The sequence below is a fragment of the Aulonocara stuartgranti genome (assembly GCF_965226115.1).
Source record: "Aulonocara stuartgranti genome assembly, chromosome: 23".
In the NCBI taxonomy this organism is placed as follows: domain Eukaryota; kingdom Metazoa; phylum Chordata; class Actinopteri; order Cichliformes; family Cichlidae; genus Aulonocara; species Aulonocara stuartgranti.
The window spans coordinates 46455858-46483382 of NC_138958.1; the positions used below are offsets into that span (position 1 = coordinate 46455858).

At 40.5% G+C, this 27525-nt stretch overlaps 2 protein-coding genes and 2 long non-coding RNA genes across 8 annotated transcripts in view; 3 read left to right on the forward strand and 1 right to left on the reverse strand.

Annotated features, from left to right (window-relative positions):
• LOC309701482 (uncharacterized protein) overlaps positions 1–27525 on the forward strand; it is a 2150955-nt gene that overhangs the window by 1864706 nt on the left and 258724 nt on the right. The gene's annotated exons all lie outside the window — the stretch shown is intronic.
• LOC309701589 lies at positions 2175–3802 on the forward strand. The gene is made up of 3 exons (XR_014275148.1): positions 2175–2238; positions 2665–2722; positions 3279–3802. It is a non-coding gene; the product is annotated as an uncharacterized lncRNA (long non-coding RNA).
• Positions 5778–11410, reverse strand: LOC309701544. Of its 5 annotated transcripts, none has more exons than XR_014275052.1 (7): positions 11318–11410; positions 10511–11042; positions 8400–10432; positions 7111–7241; positions 6749–6856; positions 6522–6643; positions 5778–6379 (listed from the first exon to the last, which is right to left on the reverse strand). It is a non-coding gene; the product is annotated as an uncharacterized lncRNA (long non-coding RNA). The 5 variants fall into 5 exon arrangements; XR_014275053.1 differs by lacking the exon at positions 11318–11410 and adding an exon at positions 11173–11201; XR_014275054.1 differs by lacking the exon at positions 11318–11410 and having other exon boundaries at positions 8400–8604; positions 8961–10432; positions 10511–10595.
• Positions 22912–27491, forward strand: LOC309700332 (NLR family CARD domain-containing protein 3-like; the record flags this gene model as incomplete). Its single annotated transcript, XM_082523854.1, has 2 exons — positions 22912–23185; positions 25717–27491. The coding sequence occupies 2 exons, from the start codon at positions 22912–22914 to the stop codon at positions 27489–27491; spliced, it is 2049 nt and encodes a 682-aa protein (XP_082379980.1).

Consider the following 27525-nt stretch of genomic DNA (forward strand, 5'->3'; position numbering starts at 1 on the left):
TTAAGTCAAATATCGGCAATTTCAAAGGGCCATTACTATGAAAAGCAAAATCAGACTGACTTGATATTGATATGGTATCACTGTGAAAAAGACTGCGGTTGAAAAGTGTTGATACAAAGTTCAAATAGTATTTGGAAATACGACTTTTGCTTTTCAGAGCATTATGAAGTCATTGAAAGAGTAGTTCAAAAATGAAGATTCACAGGGCTTTTACTTTGAAATCCAAACTAAGATGGCCTTGATAGTGACAGGGCACAATTAGGGTACAAGGCTGTGTCATATAGATCGTTCATTAGAGTTTGTAAAATAAAATAAAAAAGCCTAAATTATATGTTATTATGTTCTTAACATATCTGTTAATTGTTAATTAGATGCATTTTTTTTCTTTTTCTGCCCATTCTGTTGGTTTTTGTTTTTTTGCCCTTCTCCCCCGTCCCTCTTCTCAGCTGTTTCTCTTTCCCTCTTTCTTTCTCCCCTTCTTTCCCCCAGTCAAGTCTGTCCCGTATTCAGCAAGTGAAAATAAAATAAACAATAAAAGGTGAATCAAATGGACCATTACGGCAAGGCTGGGATGGTCAATTTGGTAAAGTAAATCCGTTGGGCATCTTTCTTTGCCTTTAGACAATAATTCTGATGGCAAAAGAGCCAAACGGGACAGGCAAAAAAGAAAAAAAAAAAAGTCCAGTCACACCTCCAACACTTAACACCCACAACTACTACTTGGCTCTATATTAGGAGCCACTGACTCACCTGCCAAACACCACCTTTTACAGCACCTACTGTTTATAATGCTGCTCCTCTCTGTCCTTTCCACAACACCTACCTGCATGGTTTTGCTGAGAATACCAAGCCACAAGGTGACATTCACATGATTTAATTAGGAAAGAAACTAGCATACATTCAAGCGGATCCCAAGAGTGAGTTACTTAAAAGACAGTAAATGCACAACTTCCTCAAAGCACTTCAAATATGTGTGAAATTGAAGCCAAAAAATTCCCAGCTAACTTTCCAGGAAGTCCTCCATGCCCGTGCTTTGAATTGGTTTCTTTTTAGATAGATTGCAAACAGTTTGACATGTTGACGTATGTAAAGTGCAGTAAAAATAGAAAGAAAAGAAAGTAGAAAAAAGAGAAAAAAAAACAAAAAAAAACATATCTGTTAATTCACTCGAAGTTGGCTTTTATTTTGAAATCCGGTTTCCACATCCATTCCCGTAATACTTTGAATACACAGGGAACGTAAAACAAACTGGAGGCTGGCTTGACTGCAAGTCTCGAATTGGAGGCTGGCTTGACACCAGTGCTGCACTGACTGTGGGACTTTAATGTGTTAAAAGCAGGTTGAAGACGGCTCAGAAACATTTGAAGATTAAAATTTAGCATTATGGCTGCTGGTGGTTTGTAAAGCCTCTACTCAGCTGTATTTTTGTTACTAATTTATGTTTGTTGTTGTTTAACACAGATTTCAGAAGAGCAAATATGCTTAATAGTTTAACTAGATTTCAATTGTCAGTGTGGGACTGCTGAGTCACCTGAAGAACTCATTTCATTCATTCTCCACATGATGTTCATATACAGAAATGTTTCACAGGAACTGATTTCTCCCAAAGGGTGAACTAGTGTGATTCCATAGATTACCTCTGTATGAATGTACTTCTTAAATGAAGGCAAGTGTTTGTCCTTTTCTGTTCCTCAGGTACAGTACGTGATATCAAGGGCAGGCGGTCAACACTGGGGGAAGACAAGAAGCAGACGTACTTCCAAGAAGGAGCTGCAGTGAGGTCAGAGGTCAGAATTTAACAGCTCAGGTTTATATTTTAGAGGTTATAAAAAATCAAAATGTATTTATAAAGAAACCTTTAAATAATAGTCATAATTATGCTTATTATAAGAAATATCAAACATTTAAGTGGATTTTCTGTTACACATATTGTGTTAGCCCTGCAATAAACTGGCAGCCTGTCTTTGTCCTGTATCAGCTGGGATAGGCTTCATCCTCCCGCAACCCTGAATTGGATACATTGTATTCCAATTATGTAATCTGATCATTTACAAACTGAAGGTATCTAATCAAAATGTAAGTAATAATTATAAAATGGGAAAGCAGAAATAAGTGTGACATAAATGTAAATGTGTGAGCTGACATAGAGGACAGCTACATGTAGTCTGAAAAACCTCCTGTTAAAGGAGGAACCAGTTAGAAGCTGTTTTCAAAGTAGCTGAGCAGATTTCATCTCAAGTAAGCGATTAAGTGTTTGTTCGTTTGTTCTGCCACTTAAAGAGCATTTAAGGACGTCGTTTGAGTGTCCAGTTGAATTAATTCTACTGGCTCTCATGGTCATTTGTTATTATAGACATATTTTTCATGTTCATCCAGCTATTTAGTAAATTCTATCTATTTAGTAATATCCGTCAGCTATAAAATGTAATATAAATATAAAAATATCTAAATATCTCCTGTCCTTTATGTTTTAATGATGTAAGTCTGTTATCGTGTTACATTAGCATTCCTCACATATCAATGAGATGCTGTACAGTACAATCCTACTGACACAGCAGAAGGATAACGACGGCTATTCAACATCGTTACACGACACATTCGAGCTGCATGACGCAGACAAAGTGACTAAATCATCTTTTTTCTGGTTTATTGTCTTCAAACCAGCAGACAAAGCTGATGGCAGAAGATGTCAGAGAAGAACTTCAGGCCGTGGACTGAAAAGGTATTTTTTTCTTGTTATCAAAAGACATTTGGAGTGGCAGCTTCTACAAGTGGTTGTGCTAAAGTAAAGCTTACAGTCTAAGAAGCCACAGTGTTGATATTCAGCACAAAGAGAAAAGAGCCACCAAAAAGCTGTCAGCCACAGATGTGCTATAAGAGTTAGAAACTCTACTTATGGAGAAACTTTCTAAGTCTAACAGGGGACAGGTACTCCTGCCCAAATAACATGATATAACCCCACATACAGCCCAGCCATAAAGTGAACCAAGTCATTTAGTTAAAGACAGCATGGGACCAAATGCATGTAACCAGCCTGCATCAACCTGACATTTCTTCCTCCTGAATTAAATGAATGAATGGATGAAAGTTAAATGACTACAAACCTAAAGCCACTAGTTCCCACACTGGAGCTCCCTGACACTGTGTGTTAACCGTATTTATCTTGAATCAACAGTTGTAACAGGCTAAGATACGTGAGACACTGCATTGAATTTGTTCCTGTCTTACTGGTTTCAGCTGACTGGTTTCAGCTCAGATGTTCTGCTTTTTCCTTTCAGTAGATCAAAGCAGCTCGTGCTCCTTCTGCTTCCAATTTAGAAGAAGAAGAAGAAGAAGGCGAAGGCTTCAGCGAAGTGGCGTTCATGGTCTCAGTGAACAGTCACGGTCACACACTGCATGTGGTTTTAAAAGCAACATGTCTGTTCACCACAACAATGGAGATGTGTAATATTAGTGCAGCTACGGTTTGTTCTTGAACATCAGTTCTGTTTTCTACTTTGATCACTTAGACCAAAAAAGTGTTGTTTTCAGATTCTTTCTTTTACATCTATAAAGCACCTGTTCATTTTTTTTATTACAATTAGTTTCACATGAATGTTAGTGTTTCCTTTATGATCTTTTAATGCTTACACTACACTGTACATGTCTACATTAGAGACATTTCTGTTTCCTGTTTCTGTTGACTTAGAGTTGTGAAATGTTCTTTTATTTGATGCACAATATGAAGTTCATAATTTTCTTACAAATAAAACTCTAATGACAAACATGAACAGCTGTGCTTATTTCTGAGACATGAGTTTTTGAATGTGTTCATATTTAGACAGTGTGCATCTGTCTGCTGAAACTGTGATGTGAACCTGAGGTGATGGTCAACAGAAGGCAAATATACATCAATATAAAACAATATTGAAGTAATGTCTTTACCCTCTGCAGCATGTGCACACAATCACCTTATTCACTGTAGTAAACATGCACCGCTAGCTCACGTGACTGACTGTCTCCATGGTTACATCGTATATTATTAGCTATGTAAACAGCTTCCAAAGATGCCGCCATAGCTCTCTGCAGCTGTAACACTTTCACACTTTGCAAATCATTTCATGTTTTTGATAGTTATGAAGACAGAATGTGTTTTTAAGGTCATGCTAGGCGGTTGCTATGGTGGTTGCTGTGGACTTGGGTGGACCGCGTCCGATTCCTGTTATTAGCTGTCCGCCACAGGAAGGCCGCGTTCCACTTACAAGTAGTGACAGTCTGCCGCAACTCGAACTCAAACCCCACTTTGTTCTTTAATTATAGGCCTTTTATAGCCGTTCATGACACGCACACACACACATAAAGCATTTTGCCTCACCATGAGAATGCAACTTCACCTAACCTAACCTTAAAGTATCTGATATAGGATAGAAAAATGAAGCAACCAGAGATTTAATGATGAAGACTCTGGGTTCTGTAGTTCACGTTTTACAGTCCTGAATGACTCTTTGCATATGATTTATTGAAGAGGAGATTAGAATGCACTTTACATTTAGACTGTTGCTGTTTCATTTTTTACATTGTTGCCGTGTTATGTCATGAATAAGGTTCACCTGCTGGGGGTTTGATGGATCAGCTGGACAATACAGTCAAAGACAGACTTCATTCATCATATGCAAGAATCCTAGTTGGATTTTTGTTGTCACTCATGTTTTTGAACCAAATATTGAAAACAATTCTGACAGACTGGATACCTGGTCAGGGTGTACATTACCTTGTACTCAAGCATCCCAGGACAGAGCCCTGCCCCACCATGAGCCTGGGTGGATACGTGGTTATTAATATAAAAGGACCGATACTGAATATGAATATTTCATGAAAACTGAATTATAATACAAATTAGTAATAAGGGTTTCTCTGCGCCCTTATCTACCCCATACTCAAAGAGCTGCGGGCAGAGAGGGTGACAGGAGAGGATGGCACTGAAGAGAAGATGCTCGGTTTCTGGAGTCTCCTGGTCCTGTCAGTAGGATGCATCTGCTGTGTCTTCTCGTGGATGCTCACCTACCTTCCAGCCTGGTATGGATTTCCCAACACTGCGGACAGTGGCCCACGTCAGAGACGTTTAATATTGATTACATATGTCTGAATTGCTAACCCTAACCCTAGCTCAACAGACCACAATGCCCTGGACTGTCAGTATTATTACATGCTGTGAACATAAGTACCTTTGATCACAGTTTATGTTGTAAAAGAGAAGGAATATTGAAAAAAAAGATCAACATTGTGATATTATTTCTTCCAAACTGACCAGAAACATGCTTGTCAGACTCTCACAGCAAAGGATCAGACTCACTGTGCATGACAGCTCGGGCCAATGATGTCTGTTAGATTGTCAGTTGTTTAGTGCTTCTGTACAGTTAGGGTCACCGTCTCTATTTCAGAATAATTAATATGCGGAAAACACTAAAAGTTGATTGTCTTCCAATATTCTAGCATAATTAAAAAACTTTGACTTTAAGTACATATTATTAGTCCTAATGCCAGCATGATTCTTCATAACTCCTGCTTTGAAATACTGAACTTTAAAATGTACCTGATGAAAGATCATTTACAGTGGCACTCTGTCAGGATCATTCTGACTGTAAGATCACTGTATTAATCTGAATCCTTCTGAAATGTGCTGTGAATGAATGCTGATGCAACTCACTGTGGGAAAGCTGTTAATAAAATGAATCTGTGACACATGCAGCACATTCACAGAGGAAGAGGACACAAAGGGAGGACACGCAGAGGCTGTGTTGAAGTCAGAAATCCAAATCTTTATTAAAAAACAGGCGGCGGTAACAAACAGGAAGACAAGCAGTCCATCAAACAGTCTACAGGGTCAAACATACAGAGAATTCAAACAGCAGTAAAAAATAACTGGACACTGAAAAACTTAAAGCAATGTGTGAGACGCAATAAAAGGAAGCAGCGCAGTATATTCACTGAATTATCATCAATTACAAAAGAGAAAAACGACGATTTCTAAGGATTATTTTCTTAAATGCAGTTAGAGTGTGGCTGGTAAAGATGGAAACATACAGAATGTAAACTGTGTGAGTTTGTGAACTTTGTTAGAAACAAATGAGGTAAAAAAAACAACCCCAAAACAGACAAAACACAGAAAGAGGCTCTCAGTATTCATTCATAATTAGAAAGAAACATTCTGGTCGTGGATTTTTACAGTCTTAGTTCCGCTCGCTGTCATCATTATAATCATCATGATCAATGGCGAGGTCCTGAGGTGGGTGGGGCTGTCTCTGGTGATGTCACCATGAAGGAACAGCATCTGGCACGTGTTGGTGAAACATCTCAGTACACTGGTGTAGTTTCCTCTCCAGCTGTTTGACACGTGACACTTGAACATTAAGGGGAAGAAGAAGAAACAGTGTTAGGTCAGGTGACCACATGGTTTCTAAAGTAACTGACAGGAAGTAACCAGGCCGTCAGAAATGGATGGCATGTGTTTAGAAATACTGGAGTTGGGTAACTCTACTTACCAAAAGCAGAAGCACACAGATGAAGGATCAGATGCTGAATGTTGCAGGAACATGCTCATGTGTGGTGGTCATTCAGTGCTGCTCCGGCAGGTTACACAGTCCAAGACTGATATGCTGCCCATCTGAGAGTTTGAAAACACACATGCAAAGATTTATTTTGTATTACAGTCAAAGTTGGATGTTCATTTTTGTCCTTTAAAAATGTTTGTGTATTTGAAAGCACTAACATTTAAGGATGACTTGGATCGTCTCCTTTAAAGGGGAGACAAGTGTATCCACTGATCCACGTCACTTTACCTGGATGATGACTCCTCCGCCCTCACTCAGAAACACTCCTAATATAACCAAGCAAATAAATAATATTGAAGATTTACTTACATCATTACAAAAACAGCAAAAACATCTCCCTTTGATTCTATTTCTCCATTCCTGCTGAACATCAGGCAACAAATATCTCAATAAATCACAGTAAAATGTAAAGCACATGTTTTCTCTGCTTTGTCTAACCTCTGCAGAGCCTCTGTCAAGAAAATCATAACTGTAAGCATAAAACCAAAATATACATTTCATAACACGTCACTGGACAAACCTCGGTCAGTTGATTTCCTCTGTGCAGTGCAGACGAACATCAGTCAGCAAGTGACTCTGCTGGTTCTTCTGAGGAAACACCACCGTCTCTCCACACCGTCACCATCTGTGAGCACAAACTGCCGCTCTGCTCTGCCAGCATGTAGGAATCACATATCACACACACAAGGGTGAAGAAACATCAGAGCTCAACTTTGGATACTTTAGATCTTAACAGATCAAAGCAGCTCTTAGTTTCAACAATCAGACAAACAATGATACCAAACTGATTCTGTATGAATACAATATGGTATTTTCAATACAGGTGTCAAATTAATTTATTAAAACTAATACAGATATATGTATATTTTTTTTGATAAATTAGTTTGCTAAATTATAAGAATATATTTTTTATTTTTTTTTCATTTAACAATTGCAACTGAAAGAAATTAAATATTGAACAAAAATATATTGTCACATTCTGAGCATGCTCAGCACGCTGACAGACTTGAAGTTGCTACAGATTTTAAGAATGTCACAGGCTGGGTCTCTGACCCAGCGCTCTGAGTTCATTTTTGTATTTGTCTCATTTTGATATGTGATTAGTTTTGTGTCATTTCCTATCTAGCTTTAGTTTAAGCTGTTATTTATTATTGTTCCCTTGGTTTTCTATGTTTTGGGTTCTTGTATTATTCTTCACGTATTAGGTCTGTTAAGTTGTGTTGTCATGTCTAGTTTTAGTATTTCCCGTTTTATTCTGACAGTGTCATGTGTTCTTTGTTCATTGTATTTAGCTTTCCTCCTCCTGGTCCTGTCATTTAGGTTTATGTCAGTCAGCTGTTTCCCCCATGTGTCTCCACTTCCCCTGATCACCTCATGTATGTATTTAAGCCCTCTGTTTTCTGCATGTCATTGTCGGGTCGTCTGTTTACCTCACCTCAGTCATAGGTCTAGTTTTCGTCTGTTATTTCCACGTTAGTCATAGTCTTAGCCTGTTTATTTCCACCTCAGTCATAGTTATAGTTTTTGGTCTCAGTACCGTTTAGTATTTTGTTTCTTAGTGTCTTGTCAGTTTACTTTGGTTTCCTGGTTTACTTCTGCCGTCATCTAATAAAGGATCACTTTTTCTGTTCAACCTTCAACTCCTCGTCCTCATCTGCTTTTGGGTCCTGTTTCCATTACACACCGGCGCACCCCGCCGTGACAAAGAAGTGATAATTATGGGGAAGAAACTTCTCTTGTTCATCCGTTTAATCAAACATTTGATGCCTCAGCTGTCTCAGTCTATAGCGTTCTGCAACTACAACTAACCTGAAGCTTGGATTTGGCTGCAGGTGCCCCTGTACATCCTTCTCAGATGTGGGTACCAGTTAATCCCACTTCTTCCTGACCTTTGCTTCATCACAAGACCAAAGGTGGCATCCCGTGTCACAGTCTTATCATCATCCAGAAGAAACATCATGGAGAAGAAACATTTACGCGCCTCCTGGTTTTGTTTTCTGATCCTGCGAAAAGACTGAGGACAAAGCCCAGAGAACACGAGATACACAACATTCAGACTCAACAGCCTCCATAAATGAAGAGCACCAGGTTGGTTCAGTTATAGTAGATATGAGCATACTTCACATTACTGGGTATGAATAATAATGAGGAGGCAAACTTTGAAGATGCAGAGCATGATGTCCCATCATCAGACTGTAAACAAACATCCACCAGGCTTCTTTGTTGCCAAAATTGATGATTCTCCTATCAGGGATCAGTAGCGTGTATTAACGTGTGGTATAAGCAGCAGTCACTGAAATATTACTGTTTCAGATAAGAAATCTAGGACATAAAAGCCAGGGTGGGAGGGATCTCTGCAAACTGACTTACCTCTGCAAGTGTGAAGCTCAACAAAAATCTGACTCTCCAGTCACAGATAGGGGTGGGTATTGATAAGATTTTCACGATTTGATTCCATTTTCGATTCTGTTTAACGATTCGATTCTTTATCTATTCTTTTTAAAAAAGGAGAACACTAAGGTCGATTAGCTTAGAACTTTGTTTTATAGCTTCTCTTTGAACAAGATATAAATTTAGGAGTAACATGGCCTTACAAACACAGCAGTGAGATCTTAAGAGATCCAGCCTACGGCTCTTCAATGGGGTGTCACAGGGTCCCCAGGAAAAGAAATTGTAAATGTAAAATAATAAAATAAATATTCTTCTGTAGCAATAACAAAGTATAACATAAATTAATCTGTAGCAATTACACAAGAATATCCAGTAATGTCCCTGTGTACAAAAGGCCAGCCAGTTCGCAGAACTCATGAACGGAGCCACATCTGCGGAGTAAGATATCAGCATACTGCTGCCGTTTAGCCAATGAGCGGTGAGGCAACCCATTCTCTTCGCCAATCAGAAGACACAATTCTACCTCATCACTACGCACACGTCGACGCAGAGAGTTCGGTCGGAGCTGCAGGTGGGAAGAGTCAGCAGAGTTTACTCACCGTGTGGATTTTCGTTCCTTCTAATGCTGTTAGCGGTGTGCGTCCATGAGACTGTAAGTTTCTGTGTTTTATCGTGTTTGTTCTTTGCTGCGGCCATTATCCTCCCTTGTTTAATCCTTGGCGCATACTTTGTTTACCGATTGTTACTGCCGTTTACTGCGAAGCAGCCTCTGCCGTGCGGTCATTAAGGGACCGTCACTAATTTCTCATGTTAGCTCTGATGTAAAGTGCCTAGTTAGGATTTATGTAAATAGTAAAATTAGCATTTGTTGACACTCCCTTATTTTGGTTGAATGTTCCACTATCCAGTATTGTTTGTATTGTTGTATTACACATTTAATTCACTCTGTTCACATAATTATGGAAGACTTTTATGTTCTTTCCAACAGAAACCACACCATCACTCACCACACGGCATATAGCATTTTACAGCCTGTTAAATCCCCTCACTCACATTATGGATGTGTGCTTCGGATTCTTGTTAATAAATGAGTGAACGGCAGATACCTGAGTGGCAGTGGATTTTGTGGATACGCCATCTGTTCTTATCGGACAACCCTGTTGAGATTGTGGATTCATAGAGTCAGCACCTTATCATCTACATCATTCATAGTCAGGAGGTCAAGTCCATCCCTCTTAAAGTGACCTCCTCCATTACACCCTGCCTACAATTAAACACATTCACTTACCGAAAATCAGGGGCATCTGCTGTGGCAAATGGGTGCAAACCTTTTACCACAAACTTAGTCACTGCTTCGTCTATCCTGGCCTGAAAGGACACCGGTAGACTGCAGCAACAACTGCCAGCACCTGAGCCAGCCAGACTCTGTCTGTCTCTCTCATCATGGTCACCTAAATGCACAGTAATAGCAGGTTTTGTAATAAGGCAGATCGCGCTAACATAATATGCACTGTTAGTTGATTATTTACCTGCCGCATTAACGGGAGAGGACGTGCAAACGTTACTGCTGCTGCTGGGTTGAGATTCACGAGATTCATTTAAGGTCATCGCGTCTTTTGTGAGCAAATGCTTTTGCATATTCGTAGTGTTTCCTCCCTTAAATGAAATATCCACTTTGCAAGTATTGCAAGTTCCCCTGTTGTCATCCGTTCTCGTAAAGTATAATCAAACTTTTGAGCGTTTGAGCCGCTTAGGCGCCGTGTTTCCTGCCAGGTAAATGATGCTCCGCAATGTGGTGACGTCATTCGGGGCGACTGGAATTGATAAGGGAATCGTTTGCAAAAATGGCAAACAGTTCCAAGGAATTGAAACAGTGGGAACCGGTTCTCCACAAGAACCGGTTTTCGATACCCATCCCTAGTCACAGACAAACAAAAACTCCAGCTGGGAGATAGAAAACGCTGTCTGGGTCTTGCTGGATGTTGCTGGTCAGAGTCCCACATTAGCAGAGTGCTTCTTGGTCCCACTGACCCATGTGGACAGCGACTGTGGAGAACTGTTCTGGAAAACAGAAAAAGACAATTAAAATAACAAAAAGCCAAACAGGATTTCCACAAAGACTCTCTTGGAATCAGCAATCAAAAAAAATCACTGGTTCATATTTCAATCAAATATGAACAGGTTCCTTAACTGTATGCAGTTCAGATCTGATTTAATTTAATTTCCTTCACACAGCACATTCGTCCAAGCTGACAGGTAAACGTAGAATTAATCTCAGGTAACATGACTCATAGTAGAGATTCAGTAAGAAAGATTGCAGGCTCTAATATTATTACCACACAATCCAAGGACACACCAACAGCTCCGATTTGTAGAACTATTTAAACAAATGTCTTCTGAATATTCAATTCATGTTCACAGTGGGAGGGGGGGGGGGGGGGGGGTGTAGAATATTTCTAACATTTTGAGTTATTTTCCAGTGTTAGAAAATCAGCACTGCTCAGTGTTAGCCATTTCTCCAGGCTGGAGAAATTGATCAGGAGGGCTAGCTCTGTGGTCGGCATGAAGCTGGACACTCTGGTGACAGTGGCAGAGAAAAGGACATTAAAGAAACTGATGGACATTATGGACAATGCCAGGCATCCTCTGCACACGGCCATAAACAATCAGAAGAGTCTGTTCAGTGACAGGTTGCTTCTCCCCAAGACAAGAACTAACAGACTTAAAAACTCCTTTGTCCCACACGCCATCAGACTGTTTAACTCCTCTCTGGAGGGGAGAGGGAGGGGAAACAGGAGGACAAAGGAGGGGGGAACAACTAAGCTGTAGTGCCTCTTCACCTCACTGTACAATACCTTGTGCAATACTTTTTGTAAATAGTCAACAGTGCAATAGACTCAAGACTTGAAATGTGCAATTCACTTGTATTTTTATTTTTTATTCCTATTTATTCTATTTATCCCCTTCGTATATTTTATTTATATTTGTTTCTGTATTTATATGTGTGTGTGTGTGTGTGTGTGTGTGTGTGTGTGTGCGCGTGTGTATATATATATTTATATATATATAACAATTCTGTAACTGTAACTTCGGTCGTTGCTGTGCTTTTTTTGGAAATCGAATTTCCCAGAGGAACCCACCCGAGGGATTAATAAAGTTCTATCTTATCTTATCTTATCTCTTATCTTGTTAATCTTCAAAACTGACTAGGTTACTTTTAAACATATAACACTGTCAAAAGTGTTAATTTAACACTCAACAGTGTTGTATTTAACACTCAGAGGTGTGGACCCATATAGACACTCTCCAGTGTTAATTTAACACTGGAGATTTTGCTGTGCACACTCGAGAGTCAGGCAGCTTAAATGTGTTTGTCTTCATCTGTAGTTACGTTTCATTGGCTGGAAATGTGCTAACTGGAATCATTCATGAGTCCAGATGAACAAAAACAAGTGTTTACTGCTCCACGCTGCACGAATCTGAATCAAAATCACTCAGACGCGCCCACGTAGGCATTCCACTAAAACCATGTGACCACCTTCACCTTTAAACCTGTCGTGAATATAATTTTAGACTCTTCACTTTATTTTGAAAGAACAGATTTGCAGGAAGTGCGGCTGCTGCAGAAACTCTTCACTTTTCACTGGCTTTAATCTTGAAGGTTTCTCCAGATGTGGAACATTCATGCTAAACATTCAACATCTGACGACCGTCTCCGTGTAAAACACTGACAAACTCAAACTTTATACGGTAACTGACAGATTTATTCCTCCATTTTCAGGCATTTCACAATGAACTTGGATTAGTTTGATGATTTTATTCACGTTGGTGAATAAAACCAGCCAAGAGGCTGATTCCTGCAGAGGAGGAGGCAGAGTGGAGGAATCTGCAGGTTCTGTCTCTAACACACAACCAGAGCTTCAATCATAACGAGCACATAATAAAACCATGATCCCCCCTGATCGACTCTTTTAGCCTGTTTCCTCTGGATCGAACAGGATCTAACAAACCCCAGCTTCTGCTGGGACACTGGTCAGCATGGGAGGAAAAAGATGGCTGCCATGTTGCTGTTTCCTGTCTTACACCAGGGTTATACTTCCTGTATCTGTGGGTCTGAGTTTTTAATCAGAGGATGAACTTAAAGCTTTCAGTCTGCTCTACAACCCACCACCTATCCACACGTCTGCTAAGTGGACTGGAAATCAGTAAAACTTCTACCAGACTTTAGTAAATATTGCATTAAGATGAGCAGACAGATTTTAATCTCAGCATCGTGCACACAGATTTTTCAGAACACTGGAAGAGTTCCTGCCGTGGATTTAGATGTTAGTGTTGTGTGGATGATCCCATTCTGTGATCTTTGTGTTACTAACACTGATGCTTTTACACTTTAGGACCCTCGAGACCTCTGCTGCTCAGCCGTCCTGATCGCTGCCTCCACTTTAACCAGAGGCTGTAACCTCTGATCATTTCACCTGCACCGGCAGTAAAACTCTTCTCCAGAACCAAACGTGCCATAAACCCATCACAGCTTCATCATCAGCTCAGTCTCAGCAACATGCAGACGACCGAGCAGCAGAAACTCTGCAGGGAACGTCTGAAGTCTGTTCTTCAGTTTTCCCAGCTCACTGTTTATTGAACATGAGACAGAAAAATAATTTCACCTTTAATGTGAAACTTTTATTGCCTGTGACATGTTTGCAGGAAGTTTTCATGCTGTGATTTAGTGTCACAGCCATAAATATCACACAAGGTAGTCAAAGGAGCTTGCAAAGAAAAGCGTCTGGACTTCTTTAAGTTGCTTGAAGACGTTTCACCTCTCATCCGAGAAGCTTCTTCAGTTCTAAGGTCAAATGGTGGAGAGTCCCAGATATAACCCTAGTGGGAGTATCCCCCCACAGAGGGACAAAAGGACCCCCTGATGATCCTCTAATCACCTGAGCCAAGGTGTGAAATTGGGTGTGGGACCCAATCAGCCAGAGTTTCGGGTGAGTTCATTGTGAAACCTGGCCCCACCTTGTCATGCGAAGTCCAGACGCTTTTCATTGCAAGCTCCTTTGACTACGATGACCTGGATGACTGAGAACCTTCACAGACATATCACACAAGGTAAAAACTACAAGTCCCAGCATCCTCTGTGTTTAGGGAGGAGCAGTGAAAGTGAAAGTGTTGATCCTCCGTTCAGAGCAGCAGGAGGAGGAAGGTGGAGCTGAGGCAGGCGAGTGTTAACATGAATATGTTTCTTCTTATGACATAAAATAATTCCACGCTGTTCGTGTCTGTGGGTGAAACGTGAGGCCGGTCGGCTCCTCTGAGCGCTGGTTTCCTGTAAGTAGAGAGGAAGTGAGTTCAGCTGAGAGAGCAGGAGGAGAGTGAGAGCTGTGCTGAGGCAGCTGAGTGTTAACACCGCTCTGACATTACTGTGTCTCTGTGGCGGGAACAACAGGCTCCGTCAGTGGAGGCAAAAATAATCAGACTTTGGTTTTTCAAAGGAAACTACTTTATGTTGGGAGAAGCCGCGCGCTCATTGGATAACGACTTGTCAATCTCAAGTTATTAGCCAATGAGCGCGCAGGTTCACAGTAAGACCCGCCCTTATCACGACGTCTTTAAAACTAAACGTCCAAATTCATCGGCTGCATCCTCCCGAGGACCCGGCCTTCGCGGTGTACGTGGGCTGGGTCCTCAGAAGGTTGGATATGCTGGAAGTAGTGAGGGCCAAATGAAGCTTTCCGAAGCACTGAAGCTTGTATTGAAAAACTGTTCATTACTCGAAGCTTTTCAACACAGTCCTCTCCGGTGACATCTGGTGGTGAAAATTTTGAAGAGCAGCTTGAATCTGCAAAATAAAACGGACTGCTCAATCATCACTGCTCACTCAAGAGCAGGGACGTGCAGAGGGGGGGGGGGGGGGGGGCTAGAGGGGCTTGAGCACCCGCCCCTTTCCTGATGAGTGCCCAAAGTGCCCTTTTGTTGAGGCAACTTTTAAAATTTTTTTATTTATTTATTTATTTATTTTATGTGTGTGTGCGTGCGGAGTCCTGTCTGTGCCCCTCAACAATAATATTTAACTATTAATCATAGTTTTGCTAAATAAAAGGATCTGGCTTGCATCAGTCACATGATCACATTTAACCAATGATCGCCCTCGACGGCAGAACGCGCTGGTTACGAGCCGGGAACGAGCTCACAAAGAGCACGCGCATTTTTTGCGGTCCGGAGCTGTAGGAGAAACACAAGTTAACTCAGAGACACAGACTGATGCGACAAACCCAGTAAGTAGGTGTACAGCGTACACTGTAGTGTGTAGCACCCAGGAGTATTGGCTTATTACGTACACGTTGGTAAGCTGTCTTGTTGCAACTGACGAACTGAAACAAACGAGCGTGCTGTGTGTGCAACAGCGTGACAAACATTACCTGTCCTTTTATTAACTGCACAAGTAGTGCTGGTCACAGCTGCTAGCTCACTGGGTAAGGCTGTCATGGGTCTGTAGCTCTGTCACCGTTTTAGGGAACATATTTAGTTTTAAAGTAAGTTACAGAGCATTTCCTGCCTTTCTGAGGGGATTATATTTCACTAAAAAACGATCTAATATGCATGTCCACATAATAATTATTATAATTATAATATATTAAAAACACACGCTGTATTTTAAAGAACATACATTAAGAAACAGATTATATTAGATTTATATTTTAAATAAGACAAAATTTGGATTTTACAGCAGTAAAATTATTGTATCTCTACAGTTTAAACATGTAATAAGCTTTGCCCTGCACAGAGTGGATAGTGAAACAAATGCAATCATCATAAATACATTATTTCATATTTATTACTTCCCCCTCCTCATTGCTTTATTATTGTAGCTCTAGTAATGAATAATAATGTAAGGATTCTGGATCAGCACCATGATGCCCATAGTATATACAGTATTCTGAAGAAGGTCTAAAATGTCACTGTGTGTGCATGTGTGTGTTTTATTTAGCTGGATTTAAAAAAATTATTACTCATGATATAACATTGTGCAGACATGGCTGGTAAGGACATGAGGAGGAAACAGTAGGAGCTGTGTGAGGCTACTAAAGGCAGTGCTATAACATTTTTCTCTCATCATTTTATTATAGATTAAGTGCAAGAGTTGTTAGGTGTGGATAATTAGATTATAGTTTATTGCAATAGCAAGTTGTGCCTTGTTCTCAGATGGACAGCAAGTGGAGAGTGATATATGAAATGATGGGATGGAAGGAAGAAGAGAAGCAAAGAGTGATTCACAGGCAGAGCCGAGTTTATGTCACAGTTTTTTGTTGCCTTATGGTTCCAAGCGCTGTCACCAATCTTTGCATTTTGTTATTATCTCATGACACTTGTTTAATCAGCTACCATCTCTCCTGTGGACTTTTTAATGTCTACAGTCTCAGATCAACACAGCCCTGCCCTTTCCATATTAGATTGTTGATGAATGTGTGTTGTTGTTATTCAGCCTGGTTCAATGTGCCCCTTTTTAACTTTGAGCACCCGCCCCTTTAAACGTCTCTGCACGGCCCTGGACTTATATATCACCTTTAACCTGAGTAGCGAAAGTCCACGGTGATCTGAAAATGATGTGCCGGGAGTTGTGCCGTTCTCGGCGGCTTCAGTGACCCTCGAGCTCCCGGCTGGCTATAGTGCTGGTGGGTAGCAGATGTCTCCGAAAACGTCGAAGCACTTTTGCAAATATGCGGTATCTTGATAAACCGAGCAGATATTTGATGTTTACACAGCTACTTTCTCGCCTGAAAATATGTTAAAAGTTTATTTTGTGACCCAGAAAGATTAGTATGAGTAATTTTAAAACTTAGTAGCGGCCGCCAAATTGAGGAACTGGATTTGGTGGTCATGAAAATGGCATTAAACAAGTCCCCAGGGACAGATGGACTCACTACTAATTTTTATCAATTCTTCTGGAAGGACCTAAGAACTTTATTGTTTGATGCATTAAAGGAATCGATAGAGAAAAAAAGAACTGATGCCGAGCATGAAACAAGCGCTGATAACCCTGATCCCTAAATCGGGTAAGGATAAAAGAATTTTAGACAATTTAAGACCCATCACCTTACTAAACACTGACTATAAGATCCTGTCTGGAGCTGTAGCTGAGAGGCTAAAGAAAGGCATCTCAAACATTATCAGTGAAACACAATCAGGTTTTTTGAAAGGAAGACTAATTCATAACAATATTGGGCTGGTTTTGGACCTCCTTGAGTACAGTGAAATAATCCAAGATGTCACGGTCCTGAGTCTGTGGACTCAGTGTTTTTCTGTTTGTATTAGTTATCTTTGATTTCATGATGTGTTTTGATTCTCTTGGGTTTGATTTTTGTCGCTAGTATTCCTAAGTCCCTAGGTCCTTGGCATTTCTTGTGTTCTCCTTCTTAGGTCGTGGTTCTGTGTTACTTCTGTTAGTATACAGTCATCTCTGTCAGTGTGTCTCTTGTTCTGTCACTGTATCCCCTAGTTTAGTCCACGTCTGTTCAGTTTCCTGTTTTACTTTGAAAGTCTGTGTACTATGTCAATGTGTTGAGTTTTGCCGCCCCTTGTCTTGTCATGTCTGATGAGTCCCAGCTGTGTTCTCCTCCTGTTTCACATTCCCTAATCACCTCAGTATGTATTTAAGCCCTGTGTTTTTCTCTGCCAGTTGTTGCGTCCTCCACGTTTGTTGTGTGTGTATTCATTGTCGTCTACCTTCATCATCTCCAGTCTAGTTAGTTTAAGTTGTTGTTTATGTATCGCCAAGGGTGACTCACCAGCAAATAAAGCTGTCGTTTAAGTTAATGTTTTGTCTCCGAGTCCTGCACGTGGGTCCAGCCACTGACAGCCACACAACTCATCGTGACACAAGAGAGAGGATACATCCTGTTCTTGGATTTTTACAAAGCATTTGACTCAGTTGAACATACGTTCATATTAAAAACTCTGCAGTCTTTTGGTTTTGGACAGGAATTTATCAATGTTATAGAGATGCTATATAATGACATTAACAGCTCTGTTTTGCTAGAACATGGTACATGTTCAAGGTTTGAGGTTAATAGAGGGATAAGGCAGGGATGTAGCAGCTCACCACTTCTGTTCATCATGGTTGCTGAGCTGTTGTCTATTTTGATTAAAAACAGTCACATTGAGGGGTTAACTGTGATGGGTGAACAGATAATAATCAGTCAGCTCGCAGATGATACCACCCTGTTTCTAAAAAATGAGGACCAGATTCCTTTAGCCTTACAGGCGATCAACCACTTCTCCAAAGCTTCTGGCCTACAGCTGAATATTAATGAATAAGAAATTCTAGCTCTGCATGAGTGTCCCCTGCAAGCAATAGATAATATACAGATCAAAAAAAGAGGTGAAGTATCTGGGCATTGTAATTTGCAAGGATAAGACATCAACAGAAAATAAGAATATCTGTGCCAATATAGAAAAGTGTAAGTCAATTTTAAACAGGTGGCTGCAAAGGGACATAACTCTGTTTGGGAGAATCTTGCTAACCAAAATGGACAGTCTGTCCAGACTCATCTATCCAGCCTTTTCTCTGCCCATATCTCCAAAACTAATTAAATCTATAAATAATCTTAATTTTAGGTTCATATGGAGGAACAAATGTCATTATATAAAGAAAAATGATATGATTAAGAATTATGAAGAGGGTGGGGCTAATGCCATTGACTTTGATGTTATGAATGGTGTACTAAAACTGAAATGGTTAAGATCTTTCATTAGGAACAAAAATTCCTTTTGGAACATTATTCCCAGTGTGATTTTTGGCAAAATGGGTGGAATAGACTTTTTGTTACGTTGTGACTTTGATTGCAGTTCGTTACCTGTTAAACTCTCAGCTTTCCATCAGCAGGTCCTTCTCTACTGGAAGATCTAAAGGGATTTGGGCTGTAGCTCATTTTATGGATGATAATGGGGTCTTATTAAAACATGATACGTTTTGTGAGAAATTTGATGTAAGATGTACTGCTAACAGATATAAATCCCTAGTGAAAGCCATCCCAGTCCCTTTGAGATCAAGGATAAAAGAAGATATTGTGCACTCTAAAATTTCTCCTGGACTGAGGCAGCTCTGCATAGCTGGAGCTGAATTTGGTGACAGCAGGTTTACAAACAAAGTGATCAGGAATATTTTGATCAACGACATTTGCCCTAATCCGGTTAAAAGAAATTATATCCTTAAAGAATTTGAGACCATGGAGGTTAAGGCGATAAGAAAAAAGTATATTTCACTTCCTCTTTCCCCTAAAGTAAAAGAGGTTCACTTTAAAATCATTAATGAGGTTTATCCAACCAATGAATTCTTAAGACGGAAATTTAACTTAGATGTGAACGCCTGCACATTTTGTGAAAATGATATTGAAAGTCTGGATCACTTGTTTTTCAACTGTGAATCAGTGCACTCCTTCTGGACTGACATGTGGAGCTGGCTACAGTCCAGGAGAATTCAGTTACCACATTTGACGGTGACAGTAATAAAGTTTGGAATACTTGCTGAGAATGCAGATTTTGACCTGTTGATTAGGACGATTTTGTTAATGGGAAAATTTTTTCTTCACAAATGCAGATACTTTAGAGCTAAACCATGTATAAACAGATGGCTGAATGACTTTAGACTCTGGGCTAAATCGCTGAAACTTGTGAATAACAAGAAAGCTCATAAACTTGTTGTTCTATTTAACGAGTTTAATCTATGTTAAAAAAAAAGAAACCTCCCTATTTTATAATCACGACTGCCATTTTTTGCTCATGGTATTTTTTGCCTTTGGTTCAAATCCTTCAAAATACATACAAAATCAGTATTGATACTGACGTAAATTAATAGAAATAGAGATGGACCGATACGTAATATCGCATTGGTCCATCTCTATTTCCCTTTCTGGATTAAGTAAGGTTGTAAAAGCAGCTCGATGTACAACCTGTTCTTTGGATCCTCTACCAGCCTGGGCTATAAAGGAACTGTGGTCAGCATTAGGACCCTACAACCTGTTTCTTTTAAATACTTCATTGAGTCTTTTCTGAATGTTTTCAATCAGCTGTGGTAGTACCAATCTTGAAAAAGCCTGGACTGGATGTTGACATGGTCGCAAATAGGGCAGGGTATCGTCACTGAATTCTAGAATCGATTTGATTCCGATTCACAAGGTCCTGAATCAATTCGATCCACGATTCGATTCAATTCGATTTGAATCTGGGAAATTTTGCCTCAGACAGTCAGAAATATTATAATTCAGATCAGTACATTTACATATTTTTGTATCTATAAAAAGGAAGCTGACACTCGCAAGACTTTATCAAAGGTGTGAGCATCACAGCAGAGGCCTTTGTGTCAAAGTAGCTGAAGATAAAACAGAAAAACATGAAGGTGGTTTTATAAAAATATTCTACAGTAGATCAAAAACGAAAGAAAACCAATAATCAACATATGAACATTACCTCTGAAGTTACAGCGGTTTTATGACAGACACAGCGTTTTGCAATTTGCATAATTTTAAAAAGTTTAAATTTGTTCAGAAGCCTGTTGAACGGCAGAAATTAGGTTTTCTTTTCGGAAGTAAGTAAAAGGAAAAAAACAGCGGCCGACAGCGCTGTAAACAACGGTAGACTTGTGCGTAACAAGCAAGCGAATAATGCAGAAAACAGATTTTTAGACAGGAAACTGTGTGTGTGAGAGAGAGAGAGAGAGAGAGAGAGAGAGAGCTGTGCATGACGTGTGATTTTATCCTGGTGGAAGCAAAACAGCAAAAGTCAGAGTGAGTTCATGACGATGTTTATGTGAAGCGTAGTTTGGATCTTCTTTTGCTGCTGGTTCAGTCAATATTGTTTGGAGAGAGATAAAACTAACAGCTTTAGAATCAGCGTAAAAAGGACGTAAACACAAAGCTCGGAGCCGCCGAAACATCAGAATCAGCGAGCTGTCGGCTTTCAGCCCCGACCGTGTCCGTGCCATCGGGTGAGAAAGGCGACATCTCACTGATTCTGATGTGTCGGCGGCTCTGAGCTTTGTGTTTACGTCTTTGTGCAGAATCCGTGTTCCTGCTCTCATTTACTGTTTCAGCTGTTTGGTGGTTGTTAAAGTTTTGTGAGGTTTAACCTGAGATTCTGGCGTTGGTGCAAAATGCAGCTGCTCGCATTTTAACAAGAACTGGGAAATTTGAGCACATTACCCTGTTCTGAGATGTCTTCACTGGCTACCTTGTCAGGTTCGAGCAGATTTTAAGGTCCTGCTGCTCACCTACAAGGCTTTAAACGGATTGGCACCTTCATACCTCTCCGACCTTTTACACCTTTATGTTCCATCTCGTGCTCTCCGATCTCAGGACTCTGGTCTTCTAAAAGTTCTTAGAGCCAGAAAAAAGACAATTGGAGAGCTTTTTCTTTTCATGCCCCGTTTCTGTGGAACAACCTCCCACAAGATATTCGGCAGGCTGCTCTGTGGAGGTTTTTAAAACCAAGTTGAAGACACATTTGTTCACCCGATCCTACATGTCTTAATTCTATGGCTTTTAGTTTTTACATTTTTATTGTTTTTAACTTGTATTGTGTCTTTTACCTGTATTGCTATGTATCGCTTTTATTTTATTTATCTCTTTAGTTGTACAGCACTTTGTTTGAAAGCGCTTTATAAATAAAGTTATTATTATTATTATTATTACAAGGTCCACATTTACGGGAACATCTGCTACAGATATGGGAGAATATTTGATTTCTATTGTAGACAGAAGCCACGGGTGTGTTCAGTCAAACGTTTAGAATAAACTTTGGTCTATAAATGTGTTTCATGATTAATTTTTAACTCCAACTGCTTATTTGTACTATGCTTTCATTTCAGAGCGCAATGAGAAATAAAAAGGATATTTTCAATAAAACTGTCACGATCCTGGGTCTGTGACTCAGTGTTTTCTGTTTTGTATTGTTAATCTTTGATTTCATGATGTATCTTTGTTTATTCTTACGTTTTGGTTCTGTGTTTTGTTGTACCTCTAAGTTCAGTCTTTGTATTTCCTGCTTTGTTGTGAAGGTCCGTGTCTCATGTCAGTGTGTTTAGTTTGCGTTTCCTCTGTCTCGTCTTGTCAATCACTCCCAGCTGTGTCCTCCTTCTGTGTCTCATTCCCTCGTTATCCCTCTGTGTATTTAAACCTTGTGTTTGCCTCTGTTAGTTGCTGGTTTGTCTGTGTATCTGTCAGGGTCCTGGGTCTCCTGAGCTAGTGGTTTCAGTTCTTTGTGATTTTTGTATTATGTCAGTTTAGTTTGTGAGTTATTCTATGCTTCCTAGGTTTTGATTCCCTGCCCCCCTTGTTTCTCTGTGCACTCTGTTCTGTGTTTAGTCTTCTCTGTCCATTTGTTCCGCCCTGTGTTGTTGCCTTCTGTGTCTCCCTCTGTGTAACTGTCTATATAGTGATGTGTTGTGGTGCTTTGCTCCCACCCCTTGTGTTCTGTGTTTTCGTCTTCCCTTCGTGTACTATTAGTTTTTAGGTTTTTGCTTAGTTTCCATGCTCACCTTCGCCATTTCTGTTTGTATCACCATGTGATGAATAAACTCACTTGCATCTGAGCTGCCTGCATAAAGGGTCCTTTGATAATTTACACACGGCTCGCAAACCGTGACGAAAACACTGGAAAAATTGGGCTGTTCTAAAACGTTTGACGGGTAGTGTATATATTTAGTTTATATATTTTCTTTATTTATAATTGTTTGTTTTATATTGTAGCAAAGTGTTACTTGGATACTTCTCTATGTGCTTCTTCATGTGCAATTTTGTTGCATTCTGAGCCTAAGAAATTTATTGGTGGTAGTGATGAACTGCTGTTAGAATCAAGTTAAATTCTGATAAATCAGGCAATTACCTCTCCAGCTGTTGTTACAGTCTTTGTTTATCGGATCCTTACAGGGTAAAAGATGACGACACCTAAAGAAATCCTTCTGGGGACTTTGAAGGATTTGGGACGTGATGACTTTGAAGAATTTAAGTGGCATCTGAAGAACGGGTCTGTAGAAGGTTTACCAGCAATCCCAGAGAGTGAACTGGAGAATGCAGAGAGGACGAACATAGTGGATCTGATGTTTGATACCTACTCTATCAACACTTTTGAAGTCACTAAAAATCTTTTGGGGAGGATAAACAAGAATGATCTGTTGGAGAATTTAAATAAAACCATCCCAGAACCCACAGGTAAGTCAGGGAATGACTAAACAAAAAATACATAAACAATAAAAACCTTAGTTAACATTACACAGGTGCCATTAAAATCCATATAAATAATAAATCCAAAACACTTGCCAACACTTTCAGGAGTGAGAGACTGCAGAAAGCCAACAGTTTGTGTTTTATGCATCTGCACAAATAACCTCCTGTGTACACACATGAATATCTGCTCTTTGGGTTGGTTTGATTAAAATGGGACCAGCAGCAGGTTTTCTGCCCATTTTACAGATTTATATTGTCAGATTGGTTTTAGAGCTGTTTTATCAACATAAATGAGGCGACAACAACAGTTTGGGACACGTCACAAATATGATCAAAGTGCTTTCTCTTAAATCTATTTACCAGTTGAAGGTAAAGTTTAAAAAAAATGGCTGCCATTTCTTTCTGCTGTTTGGAGACCCAAACAAAAAAATGCCCACACAGTAAATGCTTTTTATTATGGTTGATAAACAGGACACTAAGGTGATTGGTCAAAGGTTGGAGGAAAGCCACAGTTCTCCTTATATGACTAAAATCCACCATTTCAGCTCATGTTTTTTCTTCTGCAGCTTTCTTGGAGATTCCACTTCAGCCTTCTGCTGGCAACGCTCCCGTTACCAAGCTTCCCTTAGGTAGTGTCATTAGAAGACATAGCATACATTTACACTGCTATGCAGATGATACCCAGCTCCATCTGTCCATGAAGCCAGATAACACACACCAATGAGTTAAACTGCAGGAATGTCTTAAAGACATAAAGACCTGGATGGCCGCTAACTTTCTGCTTCTTAATACAGATAAAACTGAGGTTATTGTACTCGGCCCTGAAAATCTTAGAAATATGGTATCTAAGCAGATTCTTACTCTGGATGGCATTACCTTGGCCTCCAGTAACACTGTGAGGAACCTTGGAGTCATTTTTGACCAGGACATGTCCTTCAACGTACATATTAAACAAATATGTAAGACTGCTTTCTTCCATTTGTGCAACATCTCTAAAGTTAGAAATATCCTGTCTCAGAGAGACTCTGAAAAACTAGTTCATGCATTTATTACTTCCAGGCTGGACGACTGTAATTCATTATTATCAGGATGTCCAAAAAACTCGCTGAAAAGCCTTCAGCTAATCCAAAATGCTGCAGCAAGAGTCCTGACAGGGACTAGAAAGAGAGAGCAGATTTCTCCTGTTTTGGCTTCCCTTCATTGGCTTCCTGTTAAATCCAGAATTCAAAATCCTGCTCCTCACATACAAGGTCTTAAATAATCAGGCCCCATCTTATCTTAATGACCTTGTAGTACCATATGACCCTGTTAGAGTACTTCGCTCTCGCTCTGCAGGCCTACTTGTTGTTCACAGAGTATTTAAAAGTAGAATGGGAGGCAGAGCCTTCAGTTTTCAGGACCCAAAAAGATATTTGTTTTTTTTTTCTGTTGTATTATTGTAGGTTCTTTATCTTACAATATAAAACACATTGGGGTGACTGTTGTTGTTATTTGGAGGAATTAAAAAAAAACTTTTATACTTGAAATTCTTTCATTTATTCTACATATTTATTCATCACTGGCTCCATATTGTTGTTTATGTAATATGTGAAATGTTGCTAGTATTGATTTGGTGCTGTATAAATAAACACAATTAAATCGAATGTGTCTCTATAAAACCTGCCCTCAGTTATAACCCAAGTGTCAGGGCTCAATGGCTCATGAAAAGGAATGGAGTCAAGCACAGAACCAAAAAACGGAGGCTGAGTGACTTTTAACAGAAATGTATTTTACTAGATTTCTTGACGGAGAAAGCTGAATCACGGCTAAATTCAACAGCAAGCGAGGTATTATGAGAAGTGCAGAGCTGAGGCCAGAACATAAGCTGAGGCAGGTCAAAGGAACAACAGGGGCAGAATCGGGCGAATAGAAACTATCCAGGATCACTGGAACAAAGGAGATAATAATCAGAGTGGTCCACAGTGTAGTGAATGAGTCCAAGATTTAAAAACTAAGAGGTGTTACGTGGCTGCAGGTGGAGATCAGCTGGAGGAGGAGATGAATTAAATCTGGGTACAGAGTGAGATGTGGGTGCACAGGGAGGCAGGCAGCTGAGGATGGCAGTTTGCAAGAGTGAGTTTTCCCAGCAGTGGCAGGCCAGAATCCTGAGGCGTGACTTATGGCGAGAGTTGGAAGATGTATCCAGGTGCCGACTAGGGAACAGGAAAAGAGGGTTACGCGAAACAAGCTGAGGAGCACAAGACAAAATGTGAGGCAGAGAACTGACTGTGCTAAGCACACAATCTGGAGAAGGTTCATTGTGAGTGCTGCTCATAAATACTGCCGGAGTAATTGGCAACAGGTGAGGAGCAGGGAGGAGTGAGGAGGGCTCCACCCAGGGGAGGAGAGCTGATGCTGTGGAAAGTTACTCAGACTCACTCGGATCATGACACCAAGAGTCCAGTGAACTGAACACATAACCACAGTAACCAGAATGCAGTTTTCTCATTTGTGTCATTTGCTGTTTATTCATGCAGAGATTCTCACTGAGTGTCAGCTCAAACTCAAGTCAGACCTGAAGCAGAAGTTCCAGTGTGTGCTCGAGGGGATTTCTACAACAGAAAACCCGACCCTCCTGAGTCAGATCTACACAGAGCTCTACATCACAGGGGGAGGGACTGCAGAGGTCAATGATGAACATGAGGTCAGACAGATTGAAACAGCATCCAGGAAACCAGACAGACCAGAAACAACCATCAGACAAGAAGACATCTTTAAACTCCCACCTGGAAGAGATAAACCAATCAGAACAGTGCTGACAATGGGAGTGGCTGGCATTGGGAAAACAGTCCTAACACAGAAGTTCACCCTGGACTGGGCTGAAGACAAAGCCAACCAGGACATCCAGTTCATGTTTCCATTCACTTTCAGAGAGCTGAATCTGCTGAAAGAGGAAAAGTTCAGCTTGGTGGAACTTGTTCATCACATCTTTACTGAAACCAAAAAAGCAGGAATCTACATCTTTGAAGACTTCCAGGTTGTGTTCATCTTTGATGGTCTGGATGAGTGTCGACCTCCTCTGGACTTCCACAAAACTACAATCCTGACTGACCCTAGAAAGTCCACCTCAGTGGATGTGCTGCTGATAAACCTCATCAGGGGGAAACTGCTTCCCTCTGCTCGCCTCTGGATAACCACACGACCTGCAGCAGCCAATCAGATCCCTCCTGACTGTGTTGGCGTGGTGACAGAGGTCAGAGGGTTCACTGACCCACAGAAGGAGGAGTACTTCAGGAAGAGATTCAGAGATGAGGAGCAGGCCAGCAGCATCATCTCCCACATCAAGACATCACGAAGCCTCCACATCATGTGCCACATCCCAGTCTTCTGCTGGATCACTGCTACAGTTCTGGAGTTTGTCATGAAGAACAAAGAGAGCAAAGATCTGCCTAAGACTCTCACAGAGCTCTACCTACGCCTTGTGCTATTTCACCTAAAAACGAAGGACATCAAGTATGATGGAGGAGCTGAGACGGAGTCGTGCAGGAAGATCATTGAGTCTCTGGGAAAACTGGCCTTTGATCAGCTGCAGAAAGGAAACCTGATCTTCTATAAATCAGACCTGACAGAGTGTGGCATCGATATCAGAGCAGCCTCAGTGTACTCAGGAGTGTTCACACAGATCTTTAAAGCTGATGAGTGCCACATGTTCAACAACGTTGTTTACTGTTTCGTCCATCTGAGCATTCAGGAGTTCTTTGCTGCTCTTCATGTCTATCTGACCTTCATCAACTCTGGAGTCAACCTGCTTAAGAAACAATCTCCTCTCTTTAAAATCTTCCAGAAAACACTTACTGTAAAAGACTTCTACCAGAGTGCTGTGGACAAAGCCTTAGAGAGTCCAAATGGCCACCTGGACTTGTTCCTCCGCTTCCTCCTGGGTCTTTCACTGCAGACCAATCAGAATCTCCTATGCATACTGACACAGACAAGAAGTAGCTCACAGACCAATCAGGAAACAGTTCACTACATCAAGAAGAAGCTCAGTGGGAAACTGTCTGCAGAGAAAAGCATCAACCTGTTCCACTGTCTGAATGAACTGGATGATCGTTCTCTAGTGGAGGAGATCCAACAGTCCCTGAGATCAGGACGTCTCTCCACAGATCAACTGTCTCCTGCTCAGTGGTCGGCTCTGGTCTTCATCTTACTGTCATCAGATCTGGATGAGTTCGACCTGGAGAAATACTCCCGTTCAGAGAAGGCATTTTTGAAGCTGCTGCCAGTGGTCAAAGCATCCAAGAAAGTGCTGTAAGTGAATCTATGAACAAATATGTTTAATAATGCTA